Consider the following 23,839-nt stretch of genomic DNA (forward strand, 5'->3'; position numbering starts at 1 on the left):
AAATACATCTTGAAAATCGGGTTGTTTACAGAGATAGGGGGGTAAATTTTCAAAAGCTTGGGACTAATTTTGTGCAAAATGTGTGCTGAGTATGAAAAGTCAAAGTTAGTGATATCTCTTGCAGAACCTTCTTCTTAAGTGCAAATGCAAACTATTTGAACTGAAGAGTCTGAAGTAACTGCATTCTAGTCTATTCTATATGTACCCAGGGTGGAAGAGTGAGATTTCACTCTGTAATAATGTGCAGTGCTTTCTGAATCATGTTATGAAAGAAAATGCAGCCTAGAATGGAATTATCTCTTGAATTCTTCCTTCCTTGCCTCGCTGACCAGCCCAGCATAAATGCTCAGATGATATAGAAAGAGGAGGGAGAGAGCTGATCAAGACCCTGCCAATTTTACAGCCCTCTCTTGTTGTTTTGTGTACCATGTCTGTGTACAATGGGGGAGTGACACTCCAGAGATCCTGCTTTCCTTCCTCCCCCTGCTCTTCTTTACCATAATTCACATATAAAAAAAGATGGTGCTTAACCGCAGCCAGTTAGTTATGGCTTGTGTGAGGAAGCCTTTGCATGGCACAGTTAATCTTGTAGGGAAACCTTTAGCCTTCCTTGTCCTAATGAGATCTTTCTAGGAAAATACAAATGTGAAGCAACAAGCTAGTGTGACCCAAATAATCTGCTGACCACTTATTCTGATCTCTCACACTGGTTTTATGCATTAAAAGAAAATCAGTGTAACATACCTACTTAGTTGTGAGGCAGATTCTTTTCTTATGCTGGCTGATGATCAATTTATGTTCTGAGATACAGCAATTCGAAGTTTCTGGAACTTGTACAGATGTAACCATTTGCATTAATCTAAATGTCCAAGAAATTTTCACCTGCTAATTTGCTGTTTTGTTGCATTGTACTGCTTCCCCCACTTAACAATACTTCAAAATATGCTAAGTACTTGTGCTCTAAGAAGCACTGCATGTACGTGTGCATACACAGAAGTATAAACACTTTGCCTGCTACTTAGACATAGCTACTTTTAACCAGTCTGTCAGTAAGTACCCCTGCAGATAAAATACTGTATTTGTCTATGTTCACTGATGTAGAATCATTATTAATTCAGTCTGAATCAGTTATTTTTATACACTTCATTTTTGGCTTTATGTTCCTTCAGGCTTCAGACTTGATTATCACCCCAGCTGCAACTTTGAAGGAAAAACCTGACCCCAGTGGTTTGGTATTTGGAGCTGTGTTCACTGATAATATGCTGACGATTGAATGGTCCTTGGCTTCAGGATGGGAGAAACCTTATATTAAGCCGCTTGAGAACCTTTCATTGCATCCAGCCTCCTCTTCTCTGCATTATGCTATAGAAGTGAGTACTAAACAGACTTGGAAACTGTTTATTTTGTTCTTTAGCTCTTAAAACTGTAGTGTTGTATTATATAAGGACTATTACTGTCTTAACTTTGTTAGTATTTAGTTACGTTTTGTTAACTGATGTCATTCTAGAATAACATCTTTATTTTCAATAGGGTTGTGTTTATGTTACTCAGAATGTGGTTATGTAACTCAGAATCAGCTCTGGTCTGTGGGTTCCAGCACACTTTACTTTGTAGCCCAGTGAAGGAGGGCCCATTTTTCATGTGGTGAAAAATTCGTTTTAGAAAGCATTCTAGTTCAGTGATAGTGGATCTGTCCAATTACTGTCACTGATGTAACTTAATGAAGCACTGGATAAGACTGTGTGAGACTCCAAGCGTAGTTTTAATCTAGGAACTGAACATGCACTTTGTGAAATTTATCATAATCTACTTTAAAGGTTTATAGTTTGGATTGCAGGACAGACTAGACAGATTCTTGTTCGCCACTCCAAACAAGTCTGGAGAGCTCCAAACTAGATCTGAGGCATTCAGCATATAGAAGTATGATGGAAGAGCAGAGAATATTCAGCAAGGAACTTTGGAAAGTGAAATGTTAAGTCGGAAACCAGCGTGGTTAACAGTTTCCGTGCTTAGCTGCTTACTGTCTAAAGCTGCCTTTTGTGTCCCCAGAGCAGCTTTGGCTATACTCACATCTGTGTGAGAGCCTCAGCAGGGTGCACTGAACTACCTGGGAGCATATGGTAGCAATGGAGACCTGCTTCTCCTCCCACTCTTATGCAGGTTGGAGTGACTCCACTGAAGTTAGTGGAGTTGCTTGTGCTTCTTTTATCATTTTTTTCTTTTTTTACCACCCACTGTCCCTGGGCTCCTACCTGCACCATTTTTGTTGTTGCTTTTTTTTTCCCGTCTAGTCACCTAACCTCCAAAGGACCCATGTAGATGACAAGAGGCCCCTGTGACTAGGGCTGCAGCTCTTGATCTGCCCAAGGAGCAAGAAACCACGCTGGACTCCCAAATCTGTATTTCACTCATAGTAGCATATTGCTTTAATGCTCGGCCTCTGGCCCACTCTGAGATCATTGCTAATATGACTATACTCTTATTTTTTCCATTTTTTTTTTATTCTTTTACCCTTATTGCATCACGTTTCCTCTAGCCAAGAGGACAGACAGAGGAGAATCTGGTGCCAATGCTGTGGCTCAATGAATACACAGTGGGTATAATAAAAATGATTAATTTGGCATTCCCTCCCCTTTCTCCTTGCCCTTCATGATGCCGTGTGATAGCTTGGATCTGCTGAACTCCAGATCCAGCTCCTGTGATGTACAAATGTCAGATAATATTGTTTTCACACCGCTGTAGCAACCAACCATCAAGCAACTGCAGCAGTTGCTGTTATTCAAGTTGAGCATTTCTGGAACACATCACTGTCTCCCTCTTTAATGAGTGAAAGGTTTACTGAGCTCCTGAAGGTTGAAAGTACTTACATTTGGAGAAAAAGATTTAGTGGCTTGAGAAGGCTTTGTGTTTCAGTAATGGTATGATTCTTGCTTTTGTCCAACCGTTGGACAAAACTTAGTAGTAACATTCCTTCCTCTTCCCTCTCACTAAAAGTTCTGTAAATGTGTTGGGAGAAGGGGCGGTGGGACAACTTTTCTGTGATAAGAACAAGTAGCATTACAGAAATGTGATATTGCTTAGTAACTGGCCCAGTACAAATCATATCCAAGTATCATTTGTATCATTAACTATGCCATCGCTTATTAAAGATGCAATTTTTTCTTGTAGCTACAATGTCTATTTTGGGAACAATTTCTTTTTCAGTACTGTGCACAAAGCTTTTAATAAGGTTGGCATTGTCATAGAATTAAGAGCAATTTTAGGGCAAAAAGTTCTGAGTTCTAATTCTGGTTCTGCTGTGTAGTTGGTAGGTAGCCTAAAGAAAATTGCCTAGATTCCTGCCACCCAGTTACAACTCAATTAAAGTTTGTCATGTGGAAGGACCTAACTCTGTCATGGGACTGTATGAAAGCTTTTTAAACTTTGCATTTCACTAATCCTTATGGGAAAATGTAGAATGTAATGATAATGAAACCTTTAGTATTCTATAAAAATTACTAACAAATCCTGGATTCCTTTTCCTTAATCAAAAACCTACGTATGTTGTCTTCCAATCACATAGAATGTATTTCCAGCTTCTTTTTTTTTAACAAAAGAATTCTGAGGAGACTGACAGAAGCAATGCAGTTAAATTCATGGAATTTATGCTGAAATTTAATGTACAAAGAAATACTTTAGAAAATACATTTTAAAAATCTAAACTCTGTGTACAGGCATAAATAAAATTCTTTAGTACTTAATCTAAATAATATATATAATAATCGTATATTAATGTAGGGTTATATAATACATGCATGTTTATCTATAATTGGAAATTATCCATCTATAACTGAAAATTACTATGGATATTTTGTGCACATGTATTGCTTTTCTGCAATTAGAAGACCCTAACATATTCTGCTGGCAGGGCACTGGGGCAATAGGGGTTTCTGGTAAATTGAACAGCAGCACCAGTTGTCCAGATTCTGCAGCTTGATCAGATAATTATGACCAATCTAAACTTTCTGTAAAGTAGAGATAAAACATTTTCATGCATTCTTCCTCTGCTGTACCTCTGATGCACCTGTCTCACTTACATGCTAGCTAAATCCCCTTCCCCAGCATAGGGACATATGGGAGAATAGATAGCAAAAAATTTGCTTGAACTACAGCAAGAGCTGCAACAGACTCCCCTTAATTACCTTATTCTATGCTTCCTACCAAAATGCATTTTGGACAGAGCCCTAAAAATAATTAACATATTTAATTAAATTCTATAGGTCTTTTTTCATAAGGGAGAATACTGTTCCAGGATATGAGGGAATAGTTAGGTCAAACACATGCTACAAATTTTAATTGTTGTAACCAAATTATGAGAAAAAATGTTATCACTAAGTCCCTTGACAGAGCAAGATATATTTGCAGTGCAGACAGGTTGTCTTTGTAACAAAAACATGAAACTACCGCCTCACAGGAGTGTGCTGCAAGGATTGACTAGTTAGCATTAATGCTTTGAGGACTGTCAGTGCTAGGAATGAGTGTTAGGAAGGGAAGGTAGGAAAGTGAAGTTCCTTTATTTCCAAAGAGCTTATTATGCTATTACACAGGTTGTCATAGGATAACTTGCTTCAATTACTATTTGTTTTCCCGTTCCTCTCCCCCTTCTGTCCCCCTTTTTGGCTTGGTAGTTGTTTGAAGGAATGAAGGCTTACCGAGGGGTGGATGACAAAATCCGTCTGTTCCGACCGAGCCTCAACATGAAGAGGATGGCGCGATCAGCAAGACGAGCAACTCTGCCAGTATGTAACCAAGGCACATCTTATTCTCCTTAGGTCAGAGAGTATCTTCATTTTCAGAGTGTACATCTCTGAAACTGAACTGTAGTGTAATATTTATCAAATACTGTAACTCTTGAATAGTTCTATTAAATCCTGTTAGAGATCCTGCTTAGTGAAGGAAACAGTTTGAAATTTTTTCTTTTAAATTACAAGACACTTTTGCTTGCTCCAGTATCTCCCTACTGCTTTTGATGTAGAGGGTCTGTTTCTGAGGGAGGAGCATTTCTCTTCAGGTCTTTGCATGCAGACAGCTGATGAAATTGCTCTATTGCTGTAGTTGTTGCTTTTCTTTCTTTCACCTCAGTTAAGCCCTTTAGTGTCCAAATGCCTTCATTTTTGATCTTGCTAACAACAGTGCTTCTAGCACTCATTTATTGGCCAACTAATTTCCTCCGACATTTATTAGCTTTATTAATGTAAGAAGTGTTCATTAAAGCTGAGAGTCTCAGTCAGCCCCTTGTAGTCATTACCCAAAGCACTTCTCTGCCAAAGAGGTGGTCTACCTCTCAGCATACCCTGGGGAGCCAAGGTCTTGGCTACACATGGAGTTCTTTCCATGTGCTTTGGAGGCTAAAGCTGTAAATGGCTACTTTTTCTTGACTCTGGAAGAAACTTTGTAACAGCAGGAGAGCATTTAGGCTGGTATGTAGAAAGGCACAGAGGCAAAGACCATGTGATCTTAAATCTCTTGAGAAGTGAACTCAAAGATGATGTTATAGTCATATGAACCCCTATGGATTGTCACCATTACTCCTCCTGGTAAAGTGTTCCCCTGAAGCTATGGATCTGTGAAGACCACAGGGTGTTCAGGCTATATTTCTCCCTTTGCTTTTCCTTTCCAGTGTTTTGATGAGAATGAGCTGTTAGAGTGCATCCGGAAGCTTGTGGAAGTGGAAAAGGAGTGGGTCCCATACTCAACTGCTGCCAGCCTGTATATCCGTCCTACTTTAATTGGAACTGAGGTTTGAAACAATTTTTTTTCCTTTTAGCTTTTGTGTATTTCAGTATGAGACTATTAATTCATAAAGTTAAATATGCAGCAGCCAGTAAACGATAGCATTATGGTTCAGGGGTGAATTGTTTTTGCGTTTTTAATTCGGAGTTAATCACCTGCAGGTCTACTTCACAAATTTGTTGACCACACCACCACCTAGTGGACATATTGGTTCAGATCATTGAATGTAAAGTGTTTCAATTAATTTTCTAAGTGATTACAGTAAAATTTACTTTTTTTTTTTTTTTTTTACTAGAATGATAGTTATTTGTGACATGGTAATCTCTTAAAATATTTCCATTTTACATCTTTTAAATCCTTTATTTTAAATCCTTTAATTATTTTAAATCCTTTAAAATATTAATAATTTAGAGAAAAGATGAAGGAAAAGAAATTTACTATGTAGTTTTCATTATTTCATTTCATACCTCTACCCTGACCTAAGTGAGAGGATCCTAGAAGATTCTACCCAGTAAATTAAGATAGCTCTTTTGAGAGAAACTCTTAGCAGAACTAAAAATCAATTCATGTGTTAATTTATTCTCAAACCCAGATGAACCTGACCTTGGCAGAGGCTTCATAGCATGTACGTATTTGTGTGCGTTCTGCAAGTTGCATGTGGGTGCAAGTCAAGCATAAGGTATTTACAAAGTGAATTAGAATAGGGAGTTTATTTTAATTAAAACTTTAACAGTTTTGTGGCAGTGGTGAGAGAGAAAGCTTTAATGGTACAGCATGGGACAAAGAAGCTGAAGAATGTGTGGTTCCCAACTAGGAAAGTCACTTTCCTGCAATAGCCATATCCATCAATACCTACCATAATACTAATTTATTCCACATGAGTTCTAAAACTTCATTAATTTAATGTTTGTAAACTGGTTGCAGATTTTCAGGTGAAAGGATTTCCACAGAGTAAATGTGAAGTATTAATATTAAAAATTGCATTTTTTTTCTGTTGCCGTTTTTCAGAAATTCTTTTCCTGTTGAACTTTGTTTCAAGTTAGCCACCATATCTAGCCTTTCTCTGTGTCATATATTGTCACCAGATTGCTTGTTCTGCTATTCTTACATGAATCGGCAAAAATAAGGGAACCCAAATAGCATGATCTTTTGAATCATTGTAGAAGAATCAGGGAAACTATCAAAATCTTCGTTAATTAATGTTTCTGCTCTTAGAAATTCTGCTGACAGAGTAAGGTAGACAGAAATGGAGGAAAAAAAAAAAGCCCTCTCCCCACCTCAGGAAGACTTATTTGAATGTTCCAGTAGTTTCATGATTATACTGTTACTTACCCCCCTGCCTCCCAGTTTAGCTTCATGTGCTTTGTGTACAGTATTTTGCTCAGACATTTTACCCTGAAGATTTAAGTTCAAATTTTTATTTTTATTTTTTTAAGTGAAAACCTAATCTTCGATAGCAAGGATGAGCTTGTTCTGTTCAGGTGACTAGTTTCTCTGAGGGGAGAGAAAGTAGTAACCCATTCAGTTGCATCTCAGGAATGAGATATTCTTTCTGATGAGTTGACCCTAAACAAGACAGTATTTTAACAACCAAGCAGAATCCAGTCTTAGGATGCTTTTTTTGGACTGTTTTTCTTACTCCTGAAATCTGTGAAAGAAGTGCTAGGAGCTTGTAACTATTTCTCATATGATTTCTTTCTCTTATTTTAGTCTTTCCCTGGAATCATAATGCTTCAAATGACTCAGTGGTTTCTGAGAAAGGTTGCTCCTAATTAAGAGCAGTTCAAACTCTTGTTAGTTCCCCTTCACGTCAGCATACTGACAGCTGGGAAACTGCAGCCCCATAGGCCCTTTTGAACTGATCTTTTCTGGGTGGTAATAATGACAAAGGCCATGCTTTTTCACAGAAAAGCTCATAGATGATATTAGATGGCGCAAAAATACTCTCTTCTCAAATAGAAGTGAAACTTTAGTAATCTCCAGAGAGACAGGTTTCATTCAGTTTCACAGAGATTTTTCAAGTTAGGGGAAAAAGCTTGTGGTTATTAGGCAAAACTAGTCAACACATTAACCAGAAATCTCAGTTTAGCAAAGTCCTTCAAGCTCTCTGTTTCTCCTGGAAGCTGCATTAGCCCTCAGAGTCTGTCATCTGGCTAGGAAAAAAGAAATCACTAAGTAGACTTGTGACCTAAAACACAGCGTGCACGCACTTCTCCTTCCCTTCCCACATGAGAAGGAGGCCTTGGCCTTTGCCTCTCCATTGATCTGTTTTGCTTAAGCAGTGAACAGCCAAATTGACGTGCCACACTGAGTAACTGCTTATACACAGACAAATTGAAGTGTAAATTCTGCTGTTTGTGGCATCCAGCTACCTACGTTTGCCTGATCCCAGCAGCCATTACACAGGATTCCAGCTATTACCAAATCTCGTTGTAGCGACTGCCTCTGTGCAACCAGTTAGTTTGGTTAATTCATCAGTCTAGAGCTGTGCCAAGAATCCTATAGATAAACAGAGTCTCTTACCACAGAATTCAGACTTTGACCAGTGGCAAACTTTTCACCTCCATCTTCACATGCTGATAGTGGTGACCTGAAGTAAGAGAAGCTGGCTATCAAAGAAGAGTGAAAAACAGCAAAACATTCAGGGATTTTTTTTATGCTGTTATATGTGAACCATTTCCAATAGGCAGATCATTTCAGACTGACATACAGCCTTGCACAGAGCCACTACTTGATTCTGCCAGTGCCAGGCTTAATTGGCATTGGCTAATTCTAACAATTAATAGAGCCGACAGTGGTTCCTCACCATCACTACCGCTAGTGGTGATTCTTGCACAAGAAAAAAAAAGGCTTTACAGACTCCTGCTGTAATTAATTCATATAGTTACATTTTGTATCCAATGTGTCCTTGAGCTAACTTCTGAATTCTGTAAAGCTTGAAATCATTTGAGATGGTTAAAATAATACACAGATGAATGAACCAGGTGTAAGTAAGTGGTGACTGTATGTAAAATTAGAGTTGCTATGGTGCTTGCGGGGGGCAAGGATGTATATAAATATTTCCCCTTCTTTGCAGCACTTTGCATTGTCTGTAGAAGCACTCTTCTACTGTGTTTCCTCTGAAACCAATTTTTCAGAAGCTAATCGTGCAGCATCTGATGTTTGGAGTGAAGTACACCAGTAACTTTTGTTTGTATTCCTTATGTTCAGCCTTCTCTTGGAGTGAAGAAGCCAACTAAAGCCCTACTCTATGTCATACTGAGTCCTGTGGGCCCTTACTTTGCAAGTGGAAGTTTTAATCCAATATCCTTATGGGCAGATCCCAAATATGTAAGAGCCTGGAAAGGAGGAACAGGAGACTGCAAACTGGGAGGGTAAGAAAACCTGATTTTGCTTTTCTGCATTTGCTATGGAGCTTCCTTCTTTAGTAAAATGTCTAATCCAGCATAAGACGTACAGGTATTACATGTAGCAGTTGAGCAAACGGTGTACTATAACAAAGAATTCGAAATTGTACTTTGTAAATGTGTGTACAATTCAGATGCCTGTTTTTGTTTGGATGTTACTGCCAAGTGAGCTATTTGGAGAGAGAATTCTGCAGTGTCTCAAGCCAGGGAGCTGGACCTGGGCAGTTTCTGTATACTACTTCAGCCATCCCCCTTGCAGAAGTTGACACTGTAGATACCACTTCTGTGATGCAGCATTCCGTAGAGTGGCCTGCTGCCAACTGGGCAATGCACTGCATTGACTGCTAACCTTTCTTGGCAGACTGTCCTGGGGAATATGGATGTTCCAGGGAAAGCATTAGACAGTTATGTACATGGACTTGACCATGGTCTGTTAGTATTCTGCTGAATCAGGCAGAAGCCCTGGTTAGGTAGAAGCACAATTGTTAACGTCCAAGTACTTGAGGTGTTGTCAGAAGGAAGCTGCTAAAGATTTGACTGGAACAAGCAACTTCGATATGGCTAAGTAAGTGACTCGATTATACATACCTAGTCTGTGGTTTAAGCAAAGCTTATTGCCTCTACCTAGGAGTTTCTTTTGTAGATGTGAAGTTAGCAGGCTGTAAAGTGCTGCTCAGCTGAGCTAGTAGAACAATAAAATGGCAAAAAAACACCTTTCCTTCACTGAATCTGATATTTTGAGACTTTTACTCTCTGCTTGTGGGGGTTGTTTAGTTTTACAGATACAATAATTCTTTCCTGTGCATGCTTCATACTTCAGCTGTGAAGAAGGGAATACTGTGGGGTCACTACAAACTTTATTTGAAATTGTGGCCCAGAAGTGAAAACTTAATTCCAGTGTGGTCAGCAATGGAGCTGCTGACTTGAGATTTTGATGGTTGTTGAACATCAGGAGCAGGAGGACTTTTTTTCCTCCAGAGGGGCTACAGGGCAAACACGTTATTTAGTCAGGTTCACCCTTTAGGCGGCATTTTAGGAAAACAGTTGCTATTTAAGGATATGGAGTTCATTGAGGTCCATCTGCAGCTGGAGAGCTACTAGTTCTGGAGTTACTGGAGCTACTAATTCTGTGAATGTCATTTACTAGGAAAAAAATAGCTCATCTCTGGTCATTTTGTATTCCAGGAGGTCTAACTACCCATCTATTCATCTGACATATATAATACAAGGTAGATGGTTTTGTTCTGCCTTTTTAAAGCCTTGGGATGGATGGGAATTGATGCACTCTCTCCAGGATTCGAACTGCTAAATATACTTAAAAACAAAAGCTTTCCTAAAGTGTCCAATTGCAATAATTAGAACATCCACAAAATGGGACAAGAGCTATTTTTAAGACTATTTGAATGGATATGGTTGAGCTGTTGATGCTATTCAGCCCCTCAGAATTTCAGGTAGATACAAAATGATCTAGTAAAATACCAGTAAAATACAATGACAATATCTCAGGGACAAGCAGTGACTGTGCTCATAAGGCAGAGGTACATTTGTGCACTGAATTTTACACAGAAATGAGAAAATGAAAATGTGTTATGGAAAGAAAATACCCAGCCAGATACTCATATGTGTTTGCTTTCTGTTTTTGTTTCTGGAAGGAATTACGGTTCTTCTATTTATGCCCAGCGAGAAGCCCTGGAATTAGGTTGCCAGCAGGTTCTATGGCTCTATGGAGAAGATCATCAAATAACTGAAGTTGGAACAATGAATCTGTTTCTCTACTGGATAAATGAAGATGGAGGTATAGTAACACAAAACATGAAGACTCTAACAGAGTGGACAGTTGGGATGACAAAGCAGGTGTTCATGTTTTATGGACAAGGCTTCTAGAAGCTACAGTCTGGTCCGAAGAATGACAACTAGCATTGCTTTTCCTTTTCATGTTAGTGGGATATAATCCATAGGTACTTCCTCTCATAATCCACAGAATGATTATTAGGATGCAGATCATAAACTTTAATGACAGCTATTTAACAAAGGGAAAGCCTCTTCCCTTCTGAAAACTAATAGGTGACGATTTGTCATGCCGCTCTAAAAGAGGAGACCCTGGAGCAGCTGTGAGCACTGCCTGCCAATAACATACTAATCTGCAGGGCCAGTCCACATGCTCACATGGGTAGGGTCCAGCCATATAAGGGTTCACACTGTATGTTTGCTGTCAACTCTGGCAGCACATTTGATCTTGAAGGAGGTGTTGGGTCAGAACAGTACAGACAGCCTAAAGACACCTTACAGCTGTGTAGCTTCTCACTGTGGCTTTGAGCATGGGTGGTTCCCATCATCACTTTCCAGCAAGCCATATGTTCCTGAAACATGACCAAAAACGTTTCAGCATCCAACTGGTGAAGCAGTCAGCTCTTTCTTTGAAGGATTTGAAGTCCTGTCCAGTGGAGGGAGAGAAGAACATTATGCTGACATGATGCTTTGAAGATATACCATCATTCTTAAAGCCATGTTTTCCTCCTTGCACCTGCAGTCATCAATGGTCAATAGATATGTGGCTTAGAAAACTGTCTAGTTGATGAGCAGCCAGCTAGTTAAGCATCTCAAAAACACCCTGTGGGCCTGCAAATATTCGGTGCTTAAGAAGTGATAGCTGCACTTAAGTAGCGATTCAGAAGAGTACATGGGTTTGCATCCTTACAGAATTGAACCAATGTGTATGGAAGTGAATGGAAGGATGTCCCCTGACGTTCATGAGTGCTGGCCCACACGCAGGGCTCTGTAAAAATTAAGTGTTGTTGGACTTTTGCACAGCAGAGGATGCAGAGTTCAGACTGATGATTTAATCATAGTGCCATAGGTACTCTTGAAAATTGGAATTTTTCTGACAGAGCTTAGCTGCAGTACAGTGGCAGCAATCTGTGGGGACAGCAGTGTGCTTTGGATGTGTTTATATTCAGGGCACGGTAATGGGAGTCCAGATACCTGACTCCCATTTTCAGTTTCATTTCTTGTTCTTGTGCAAAATCTTTACTACTTCTGTAAAAACAGGGATGATAATTCTTCAGTGTTGAATGAGTCTTTGAAGTTCCATGAATGAAACTATAAATATGAAAAAATGTTACTGTTGTTACAGCAGCAATGGATTTGTCAGCGTAGCTAGATGGCCAAATTTACCCCTTGTGTAACTTCACTAGAGAGACATGAAAATAGATTTTGGCTCGTTCTGCCCAGGGAAAGGACACTGAAGGGGGGACATAATTAGAATTCAATGTTCTCATTGTACTTAAACCAGGAATATGCTGGAATTATCCAGCTGCAGCACCGTACTGTTCCAAAGATCTGCCAATCACTGTGTTACTAGTGCACTACTGAATAGTACTATTGTGAGGTGGCTGTAGCAAACAACTTGTAATTCATGCCACCCAAGCTACTATATATTGACAGACCTGCTATTTCACACGACATGGTCATTAGCATCACTGGAGCACTTTGTTATCTCACAGTGTATTGGTTAATGCTTAATTTGTGGTCTCTTTGGTTAAGAATCACTCTTGCTACCAAGAAAGTTAAACGTGTGCCATCACATACCTGCCTATGGCTTTACGGTAGGACTTACAAAGTGCTTGCCATTATGTTCTGTCACTTCACAAAAGATACTTACTTAGGCTGTGCTTTTCTTTTGTTTTGTTATGGAAATACTGCAGCTGAGAGTGATCTAACGTAAAAATAGTGAGGCAGAAATTGCAGATCATAATAAAAAGGAAAATGTCCTTCTTTGTGTGTTCAGAGGTTGCTGCAGAGTGCTCTGTGAATATGCTCTACTTGGTTTATAACAAACCAGAGATGCAGCTCAGCAAAGTCTAGACTAATGGACATCCGTGCTTCCAATGACAGTACATTTCTCCTGCAAGTCTATATATTTTCAGTTACAGCATCATGACTAAACATGTCATGTTTTGTCTTGGGCAGCAGAAGGAACCTGGAAAGATATCGTGTTTCTAACATTAGGGAGGGAGTTGAGGAGGAAACTACTCAATCTCTGGTAAACTAATATGACATGCTGTATGCTGGGCTTGTATACCTGCTGCTGCTGTGTCTGAGAATTATGATATGGCCAAATCTGGATCACTGCTGTTGCATAAATAAAGGAGGGTGATACTTCATTCATGAAATGCTATTTTCAATAGTGCAAATCTGGAGAGTGACAAATGGTAGGAATGGTTTATGTTCACAAAGTAAAAATTTTTATCACCCTAAAGTCCCTTCCACCTGCCTCTTCAGAGGATGAAACAATCCCAAGAGGCTGTTAACACTGAAACCCTTGTTTCCTTTAATAATGTCTGTTCTTCTGCCTAGAATATAGGCTTGACTTTGTGGAAAGCCTTAAAATGTAAACATATGGCCAACTTGAAAGTTGTTAACTATGAAATCTGTGTGTATTTTCCAAAAATTCACTGTGTTGAGAATGATTTGGAACCATCTGGGCTCTACTTCTTGCTTTACTGTTAAGGCATTTTGAATAGCCTTCAGGCATTATTTAATATTTTCATGCTGTTATTAAAATGGGAATTAATAGTGTCCACTTCCAAACAGCTTACAGTAAGGCTAAATACTTGAAAAACTTCTCTCAGGTAAATGCCAGGCAAGTATGCAAAGTGTTCTGGAGGTGAAGGATTGTTTGTGGTGTAGGAGTACATTGTACAGGTAGACTACAAGTAAAATAATGATTGCACCTTCTGTTGTAATAGAAACTGGTAGCAAGAGCATGGAGGGGAGAGCAGCAGATGAATGAGGTGACAAAGGAAGGGAGGGAAAACTAATTGAAGAAAGTAAATTGGAAGAGAGGCATGAGGGAAAGGTAGGAAGGAAAGTCTGAGGGAAGAAAGGAGGAGAAAGAAATAAAAAGGATCAGAACAAACTGGGAGTGGAAGTCAGATATTCATAATGGTGAAATCAAGGTATCCTGGGTTCTCCTTGATCTTGAAATTTACTGATGTCTGTTATTGTTTTGGTAAAACATATTTTGGTGAATTTCTCAGCATTGTTATAATGTGACTAGTACTGAAGGCATCCCATAGGTGAAGTATTGTCTTCTGTGTGTTCATAAATAGAGGTGTGCAAAAGTAGAGGCTTAGTAAAATGCAAAACCTCATTTTAACAATCCCTTTAAAGTCTCAGAGAGTGCAATTGTTAGGACAGTGCCTGGTGCAATGGGGCATTGGATTAAAGGTGCCTTAACAAATAATAACAGTAATCAAATGAAGAGAATCCCTGAAAGTTTCTTTCAAATGCTTTTTCCCCCCCTCTTTGCTACTACAAAATCTAGGGCTCCTAGCCCATCAAAATAACTCAGAAGGCAAATGGAGTCTGTGAGCTCACAGTCTGCTTTCCTAGAGATGGACACACTGATGTCATACAGAGCCAGGTTTGGCATCAATTCACAGAGGGAATGAGCTTTCTGGCATGCCATGTTGTGTAGCGTTATCATCTCTGCCGGGTACCAAGGGGAGCAGATGTTCCTTAGGTGGCCCCAGGCTGGTAAGCATCGTCTGTACATTTGACAAAATTCTACAACAGCAGGCTGTTGAAAACATTTTGAGACTCCTGTGTCCTGTCTACTCAATGCTGTTTGGCAGCTGGTCTGGCCTGGCACCTTTTCAAAATAGCTCAAAGCAGTTAATATATGTTTTTCGAAATAGCTTGAAGCAGTTAATATATGTTGTTGAGCTTAAACAGGTCCTGGCCAACATTTCTGGCAAAATCACCAGAGGAAATGTTATATCCAGTGTGTTGTCACAAACCTTGGTATTAAAGCCCACAGTATTTCAAGTTTTCTGTTAAAAGAAGGAGGGCACTCATATATGACTTAGTCTAAGGGGTCCAAAGTTAGCGAACGCAGAACACCAGGTTTTCAGTGTTCAGAACCAAGTGGGACCTGTGGCTCATGGAAGGTTTTTAAGATCTCTTCTTCTGATAGTTGTGCCAGAACTAAGACCAGATAGGCATTATGATAGGAGTGAAGAGCTTCGTGTTTGATGCTAGACAGACTCCAAAAAAGAAAAGCTGTTGTTCTGACTGTATGAAAAAGAAGACATTGCTGTACTTAGAAATCTGTGGAAGGATAGACACTTTTGCTGAGTCAAACCCTAAGCAGAATATATATAGGCTGTTTCAGGGCAGCTCATTTATACATTTTGGCATGGCAGTTTAGCTCTATTGTGTACGTATGTATGGAACCTCTTACAAGGAACATGGAAGGACAGGTAGGAAGAACTTTTAGTCCAAATTAATAAATCCAGGGCTAAATGAATTAATTTCCCAAGAGAAGGGACTGTGACTAGCAGATGTAATGAACAGTTTCCATTCATTATCCTCATTTTCCCCATACAACTCCAGCTCCAAAAGTCCTGTCTTGCTGAGCTGGAGAGAGCCCATGCTGTAGTTAGAATGGGGCTGTGTATGTGCTGGCTGGCAGGCGGTGTTTGTGCAGCGATTATCTGGTTGACTGTTGTAATGGAGTGTTTAGCAGCCGAGTTCAGCCTGCTCTCTCTCCATGCAAGGGTGAATAGCATGTTTCTTTCTTCTATCCAGCTGCAAATTTTCACAAGACTTATAGAAACTTTCTTGAGACAGCTTCTCCTTCGAGACTGTTTTGAATAGGCTGTGAATTCAGTGATTGTTTCCAGGGAGGGATAAGGGAACAGAATGACAGAGTGAACATACGTATCTTGTTCTTTTATGTCACCTAGGTAAAAATAAATCAAAAACCATGATGATTTATGGATTTAGTGAGCAGGATAATATCTTTTTAAGATCAACAAAGGTAATGGATTGTTACTGGAAAGAGAAAATAGCAAAAAAAAAATAGGAAGAGAATGACTGAAAGACGCACTGACTTTGGATGCCTTTACGTTTTAGTGAAAAAATATATATATATCTAAGTTAGTAAAGCAATTCAGAGAAATTCATTTTCTGCCCTGACATTATTAGGCATGGCTTTCCTTGTGCCTCTCTATTCTGAATTTGAAGATTGAGCCATTCAGTAGTTCCCTGTAGTTATACAGTGAATCCCTAATATACATGGGAATAAAACGTAGTCCTAGGCTTGAACTATGTATTTATTAATGTATTAAATATATTTCTTCCCCATCCATTCAGGTGTACTCAAAATGTTCCAAGTACTCAAAATCTTACTGTTGCAAAACTCTGACAAGTGTTGCCTCTCATGATAGGGAACATTTGTGATATCATTTAACTCCTTTTCAATTTTCCTGTTAGATTTTTGTTGTTGTTAACCTGTGTTTTTATTTATCTTGTATTTGACAGAAGATGAACTGGCAACCCCACCTTTAGATGGCATCATACTTCCAGGAGTGACAAGACAAAGCATTTTGGATCTGGCATGCAACTGGGTGAGTGCTTTGACCTTGGCAATGAATGTTATGTTATAAACATCTCATGAAAGTAAGTCATTTCTGGTGTTCAGTATCTTGAAGTTCAACTGATCTGGAAAAATCCCTTCAACTAAATGGGAACTAAGGGACTATGTTAATTCATAGATACTCAGCAGAGTCATCAGAATATCCGCACCTGTCACACAGAACAATACCAAGCTTGTTTAAATAGCTCTGTGCTGTATTTAGCATGAAAATTCTCATCAAATTGGCATTGTTAAACTCTATTTTCCACTGGTACCAACAACATAAAGCAAGGAAACAAACAATTGCCATGCACAACCACAACTATACTTCAGTCATCATTTCCTTATTTCTCCACTCAGTTCTCATGGTTCCATCATTATTTGTCACAACTAGCATGAAGCCTAAAATCCAGCCACAATCTTAAAGTCATCTATCTGCGTGCAGATTCCAGTTCTGTAATGTGTCCATCTAAGCACTTACCTGGGACCTTGAAAGAACTACCTGAGGTCTTGAAATGCTGGGAACTGTTCACTGCCTGTACAGCATTCAAAGATGTGATTGCAGCTTGGATAAGAATACTACACTGCCAAAGGCACACCTAGCCCAGTATCCTGTCTCCTGCTTTTGGCCAGGGTGATGCTTAGGGAGGAGTAAGGCAGGCATATGTGATCTTTCCCCCGGTATTCACTCAGCTTCCAACCATTTATAGCTGAAAGACTTCCTGAAGTAGAGTTCACAATTATATCACTTGAATCTAACTGGTAGTGAAGAGAGCTATGCATAAGCTTCAGTGGGGTACATACAACACTTGTTGACCTGTGCTAAACTCTGCATGTTTACTTGCATTAGTACTGCCATTTTCTAGATTAAAACTAGTGCAAGTATGCATACACACTTCTCAGTCATATCTGCTTTACAACAAAGATATTCCTCGTTGCTAGGGTTTGTTAACAAGATACCAGACTCTCACCTCAGTCCTCTTGAATAATTACTTTCTACTCTCACAAAGGTTATTCTGTTCTTCATGACCTCCATCCCCTTATTTATCTGAAATCCTGCTTGCTCAGTGTCTCTGCCTGTCTCTCCAAATGCTGTCCTGTCCAGAACTAACTATGTTTTCTGCTCTCTTGAGAATCTCTGTTCCATATTAAAAACCTTGTTTATAATACAAGGGCTAAGCTTTAGTTTTGCCTGATAGGACAATGAAGTCCACATAAATTTGTGTAATGAAAATGTCAAAGTTTGACATTTATATTTGTTCTTTAAACATTTTCCCTCAGTCAGCTGCTATGCATTCAACACAGAAGTGAAATCCTCTTTGTTATGACTGTGTTCAATGTGAATTGCTTTACTCACACCTCAGATACAGTTAATTTTTGTATGTAACAGCTGCATGCAGGCTATAGTGTGAGATTTCGAGAGGGATGAAAGAAATGTACAGCATCTAGCTGGCATTGCAGCTGGAATTAACAGAATGCGTTTTGCCTAAGAATTGCCCAAGAGTTGGATGTAAAGCGCTCTCATACAAAATGGAGTAATTTTTGTTCAAACTTCAGCATACTAGTGAAGCAGTCAGATTCTGTGTCACATAATCCATAATAAATTCCACTGTGTTATTCTGTGAAACAGTATTGAGGCTCAATACCAAAACAGAGAAAAGAGTGCCATGTAATCAGTCATCAGCACTCTATCTGGCAAACCTTTGATTTTGCTTGAAGGTCATTCTTTTGATTAGAGTCTATTTTGCGTGATACTGTGAAGTTTGAAAAGATTATAGCCAGAAGTTGGCTGTTTGCAGCTGGGCTAATTAAAAATACTATATAGTTCTATTAGAGATGTTTAAACTGTGTAAAGCAAAAACCAGTGATTTTTATACTTTTTACAATTTTTATACTTGATTCTTTTGGGGCAGGGGGAATTTAAAGTATCTGAGCGATACATTACCATGAGTGACCTGACAGCTGCCTTGGAAGAGAACAGAGTGAAGGAGATGTTTGGTGCTGGAACAGCTTGTGTCGTATGTCCCATCTCTGAGATATTATATAAAGGCAAGGTAAGAAAATACTGCTTTTTCTTTTTTTCAGAAAATTCTTAAAATTAATTGCAGCTGGAGCAGAAAGAACATGTGAACTAGAAAAGGAACCCCTATGCTTTGGGGTCAAAATGCTGCCTGAGGTTCCTGGAACGGTGAGCAGTGTCAGTATGTTGTCTGCCAAGTGAGTTACCAGTATGTTGTTGGAAGAAAAATTTGCCTCATCTTTTGTATTTAGTTAGAGATTACAAAATGTCGGTTGCCAAAAACAAAAATACTAGCTCCCTGTCTGTTTTGAAAAAAAAATAGAAAGGCTGGAGAATGTATGTATTTTATTGAAACATTTTTTCAAAAATAAAAGTCTTATGAGATAGGTGAGGAGAGATTTCTGGGCCACTGCATTCTTTCCTCTACTAGTTTATCTCTTCTTCTTGGCCCCTCGTTGCAGGGAACCCAGCTCTGATGGAAGAGCTGTTTCAGGAGGCTGCATAGCTGCTTCCACCTGCTCTATAGCATCTGGGAGATTTCTTCTGCGCAGGTGGAATTCCACAGGGTATTTCTTCAGCCTGTTAAGCTGACTTGATGCTTTTTACTCAGCACAAAGTTAATTCAAAAGGCTGGGGAATTACAGCTGGATATATGGGTGTGCATTACATGTGACAAGCACAGTAAATGCATGGAGGGTGATACTTCTTGAATTAATTAGATTGAATAAATGTATTGATAGTATCATGTACTAGGATAATATGAGAGAAATCAAGGTGCTGAGTATTGATAAGTACAATCAATATACTTCTTGTATTTTTACACAGTATACTCTGAAATGGAATACTGTATGCTAGTGGTATGCTCTTACCTCTACTATTTACTGTCTGTTTCAGACAAGTCTTTTGGAAGTCTTAGATTGGCATTTCTTTAAAAACAGCATAACAATATAACTAATCTAACTTTCCACTGGTTTAGCATGCGCTTCTATGAAAAGATGTTACAACAATCCTTGCCTGCATGTAAGGAGGGCTAGAAGGCTTGATTAATACTTATTAATTAAATATTTATTAAAATGCTTGGTCATGCTAAGATATTCATATGTCCATAAAGCTATTATTTCATTTCATATGTTATCCTCTCCCTCCCCTCCCTTAATCCAATGTTAGCATTTACACATTCCAACTATGGAGAATGGACCTCAGTTAGCAACCCGTTTCCTGAATAAACTAAGTGATATCCAGGTAAGATGTTTCCTCTTCCTTAACAAGATAAAATAATAAAAGGTGAAATTTTGAAAATACCGAAAAAAAAAATTTCAGTAACAATGCTCTAGACATAGTAATGTAGGCATTTGTGTTCAGTGTGGTTATTTTAATTTATCAATGCTTTTTTATCTCAAGGAAGTATGATACAGAGGGAGGGTGATATGTTTTTTCCCTGTTTATCTTGCAGCTTGAATGAGAGTTGTAAAATATTATTGTTATCAGTCAAATTCAGTACAGTTGTTACAAATTCCTTTTTAAGGAAAAAAATAGATGAAGTCTCTTAATAACCAAAATCACAAATGACTACAGCTAATCAATAAGCAGGTGTGTGAAGTAGTGGGCTCAAACTGGGAACAGTCAGCTGACCACCATTTTTGATTCTCAGCACCTTTCCAATTGCATGGTCACTCCTTGTTCTTGAAGCAGTTCCTTCCTCTGGGGTTTGCTAAATATCAAAGTCCATTTGGAATCTATGCTTGACCTCCATATCTGGGCTTAGGATCAGTACCTTTTCAGTTACCATCAGTGAGCAGAACATGATGGCCCTCTTTATTTTAGTTGCCTCTTTTCTCCACCTTTTTTAAGGGTAGTTAATAGTGTGGGGGAATTGGGGATAGGAGGTCTTAACAAATTACAAGCCCCTTTATTTAAGATCTGGTAGTGGTAGCTGTTTGAAAGTTTCATCATGATTTCTTCAAATCAAGTCTGCTAGTTAGTGCTCTGCATTCATAGCTTTTGACTGAAGGAGCTTATTAGATTTGCTGCTAAAATTTTTATCTTCCTTCTGGTAAGCCCGTATGAAACTTCTTGAAACATTGTGAGATGACCTGCAGCATGATAACTGTATGAATGCCTTAGAGCAATCAGAACTTTTTAAGAAAGAGTCTTAAAATTGTATTTTTTTCTATTTTACAGGCCCTTCACTAGTCTGTAGTAAGAATTTGACATAGAGTTCTTGAACTGAGACCTCAATCAAAAATCACTCATGAATTGCAGTCCATTATCTTTTATTGACACACCTAAAACCCCACAATGAGGAAGCTGATTTCTGTAGTGTGAGACTGCATTATTATTTATTCAGTGGGTTCTGCTATAGTGTAGTCCTAATGAAAATGCAATGAGTAGCAATGGGTTCATTCTTTACTGCTTAATTCAAATAGGATGCACCAGTCTTGGACAAGGGGAAGTCAAGCATTTCATGTCATTTCAGTGGTCCTTAAGAATTCTTATTTCTCTACATATTTCCAGCTTTCACAGCTGCTGGCCTTGAGCACAGCCACTTCTTTAGGACTTGTAACTCAAAGGATCCAGCAAGGCCACTTGGCTGTTCTTCAGTAGGAGGGTGACATGGGATAACTGTCTCTTGTTCCTTGGAATAACATTGGACATTATTGGCTACAACACAGGGAGGAAAGAAGTCCTGATATTCTGTTACCTTTGTGTTGGTGGCTGGCCCAACTTTCATGGGAACAAAGCAGGACATTCCTCATGTCACATTTCTCCAGTTTCAGCTGTGCCAACTGTAGTGGTTCAGGATCTGGGTCCTTCTCTTCAAAGAGCAAGACTGATAGCTGGGAAGAAGTGTAGGCATCTTGAGTTCTATATTTTGTTTATTTGTTGAGGTGAGGTAGTGGTTTAACCTTCTCTGTTCCCAGGTCACTTACCTATAACATCTGCGTCCTCTTGCCTTTCTGGGGATACATAATTGCCTTTCTACAGAATACCACCATATACGGCAGTTTCATTTCATTTTTTTCATCCCAAGTGGCTGATACATCTATCTAGAATCACTGTGTGAATCACTTCATTTTTCTTATTATAATATGACCAATTTTGTTTCAGGGACAGTCTAGACACTGATTTTTGCAAATACACTTTTCATTGCGATACATACTAATGATTATAAAGCACACTTCATAAGATCTTGCCAGTTTTCTTTCTATAACTCTTTGCTCTGTTTTAAAGACATCTTGTTAGTGTGTCAAGGATCTGTATTTAATGTCTAAAAGCACTCGTGTAACTCCTGTGTTACTTTCTGATGCCTAGGTGGTGCTTTATGTGTTAGGGCCTTTAACAATTTGTGGTCAGTTTCCATCTCGACTGATGACTTCTTCCAGTTATAGTCATGAAATAGTGCAGCACCAGAAAGAGTTGAGGCCAGTTCTCGTTTCTTCTTGTTGAGCATTGTGTGTGAAGGAGTAGGTACTACTTTAGCAGTTTGTTTCACAAGATGAGCACCTTCTCTAGAAGAATGGCTTATTAATTCCAATAGTTCTGTTTCAGATGACAATACTGGAATATGGGTATTTATCCCCTAGCCAATATATAGTGAATGGACTGTCAAGACAAGTTCATCCAACCTGTTCTCCCCCCGCCCCTTCCCCTCCCCCCCCCCCCCCCCCCCAAAAAACAAAGCAGCTCAGGAGGAGAGGAGACTGCATTATTTTCCTTGGGCCTCTTTGTCTTACAACTATGAGTACAGAATTGAATGTATTTAGCATGTACTTATTAGTTGCACATCAATAATAAATTCAGCACTCCTGGAAAGTCCTGGACTATTATGTGTGTATTTATTTTCTGGAGTTTTCTTCCTTCTTTAAAAAAGCCAGGAAAGCTTGAACTCTTCATCATTAGAAACATGGTTTTCAAAGAGAATGATGGCTAGTTCCCCTTTAAGAGTCAATCAGTGGCTACCAGATGTGTTTCTGCACTTTCCTATCTGTGATTGAAGAGTGTCATACAGAAAACAATGCAGTAACATACAAGATGGAATATATATAATATCATAAAATGTCAAGGGAGTTTTCAGGATCTTTCACAAAGATCTTTTATATTCTACCAGGAAGAAAAAAAGATCTCTTTGCATTATCATTGGAATATTGTTATATTGTTTGGATTGTCTGAGGCTATTAAGCCAAAATATGTGCCTGTTCTTCAGAATAAAATGCTATGTAAATTATAGCCAGCTGCAGCTTTGGTCTCTCTGCTGCGATGTTGCTTGAACTAAGGCATTTTCCGTGCAGTAATGGACATGCTTGATATGTTCGATCTACCTTCGTGTTCAATATCCATTTCATTTTCAATAATGGACATTCATGAGACAGTAATAACTTTCAGTATCCATGCTTTGTCCTTCCTTTGAACCTATGACCGAGAGGTGCAGGGCTCCATATCCAGTTACATTATACTGATTCCCTTGTCAATACATGCTTGTTTAACATTTTCAGATTATCTTGATTATTGTGTTTCCAAGTCTGTTTTCCTGCTGCTCTTTTTTTTTTTTTTTTTTTTTTTTTTTTTTTTGCAAGTTTTCTGTGTTCAGCAGGATTTCTCTGGATTTGAACAGCTGTTCAGAGGGAATTAGAGCTAGAGTGACAAATTAGAAGCTCGTGGGCAGCGCTGATTCCATTTCTCATGGCAATTGAGAGAGACAGTAGTAGTACTGCAATATAGATTTCCCTTCCTATCACTGAGTGGAAATCATGATTATTAAAGGCTGATAAAGATTTTTGATGAAAATCATGATTATTAAAGGCTGATAAAGATTTTTGATGAAATAATTTATGTTGTATATAGTAATGGTGTGCTTATAAGTGAATTAGTCATAGAACACTATCTTCTATAACTGCTTGAGTTAGAAGAGTTAGAGATGAGACCGTTTTCTCTGGGAATACACTCACTGAAATACCAGTCAGATGTTTTTGTAGTTTTACGTTCTGTATGCTGAGAATAAACAAATTTTTGCTGTACTCTTTAAAGTGTAGGTCAGGATGCAACTTGCAAGGGATGGATTAGAGGTTAAATATGTTGTTTAGAGGTAAATATATTATATACATTTAAACACAACAGTCAAGACAAGGAGCCCTAAACAGATATTTAGGCAGAGGCCCTACGTTTCTCAAAGTCACACAGTCCAAATGGGCAAGCCAGTGTAAAACAGGCAGGGGAGGAGAA

General features: G+C 38.8%; 1 protein-coding gene across 4 annotated transcripts in view; it reads left to right on the forward strand.

The window, feature by feature from the left end:
- BCAT1 (branched chain amino acid transaminase 1) overlaps window positions 1-23,839 on the forward strand; it is a 69,305-nt gene that overhangs the window by 36,516 nt on the left and 8,950 nt on the right. For all 4 annotated transcript variants that reach the window (XM_026092644.2, XM_026092641.2, XM_026092643.2 and 1 more), the window contains 8 exons: window positions 1,170-1,370; window positions 4,668-4,778; window positions 5,660-5,779; window positions 8,983-9,146; window positions 10,832-10,974; window positions 16,506-16,591; window positions 18,513-18,653; window positions 19,787-19,861. In XM_026092644.2, coding sequence (XP_025948429.1) covers window positions 1,170-1,370; window positions 4,668-4,778; window positions 5,660-5,779; window positions 8,983-9,146; window positions 10,832-10,974; window positions 16,506-16,591; window positions 18,513-18,653; window positions 19,787-19,861 — 1,041 coding nt within the window. The remainder of the gene's footprint in view (window positions 1-1,169; window positions 1,371-4,667; window positions 4,779-5,659; window positions 5,780-8,982; window positions 9,147-10,831; window positions 10,975-16,505; window positions 16,592-18,512; window positions 18,654-19,786; window positions 19,862-23,839) is intronic.

This window comes from Dromaius novaehollandiae, chromosome 1 (assembly GCF_036370855.1).
Source record: "Dromaius novaehollandiae isolate bDroNov1 chromosome 1, bDroNov1.hap1, whole genome shotgun sequence".
In the NCBI taxonomy this organism is placed as follows: Eukaryota; Metazoa; Chordata; class Aves; order Casuariiformes; family Dromaiidae; genus Dromaius; species Dromaius novaehollandiae.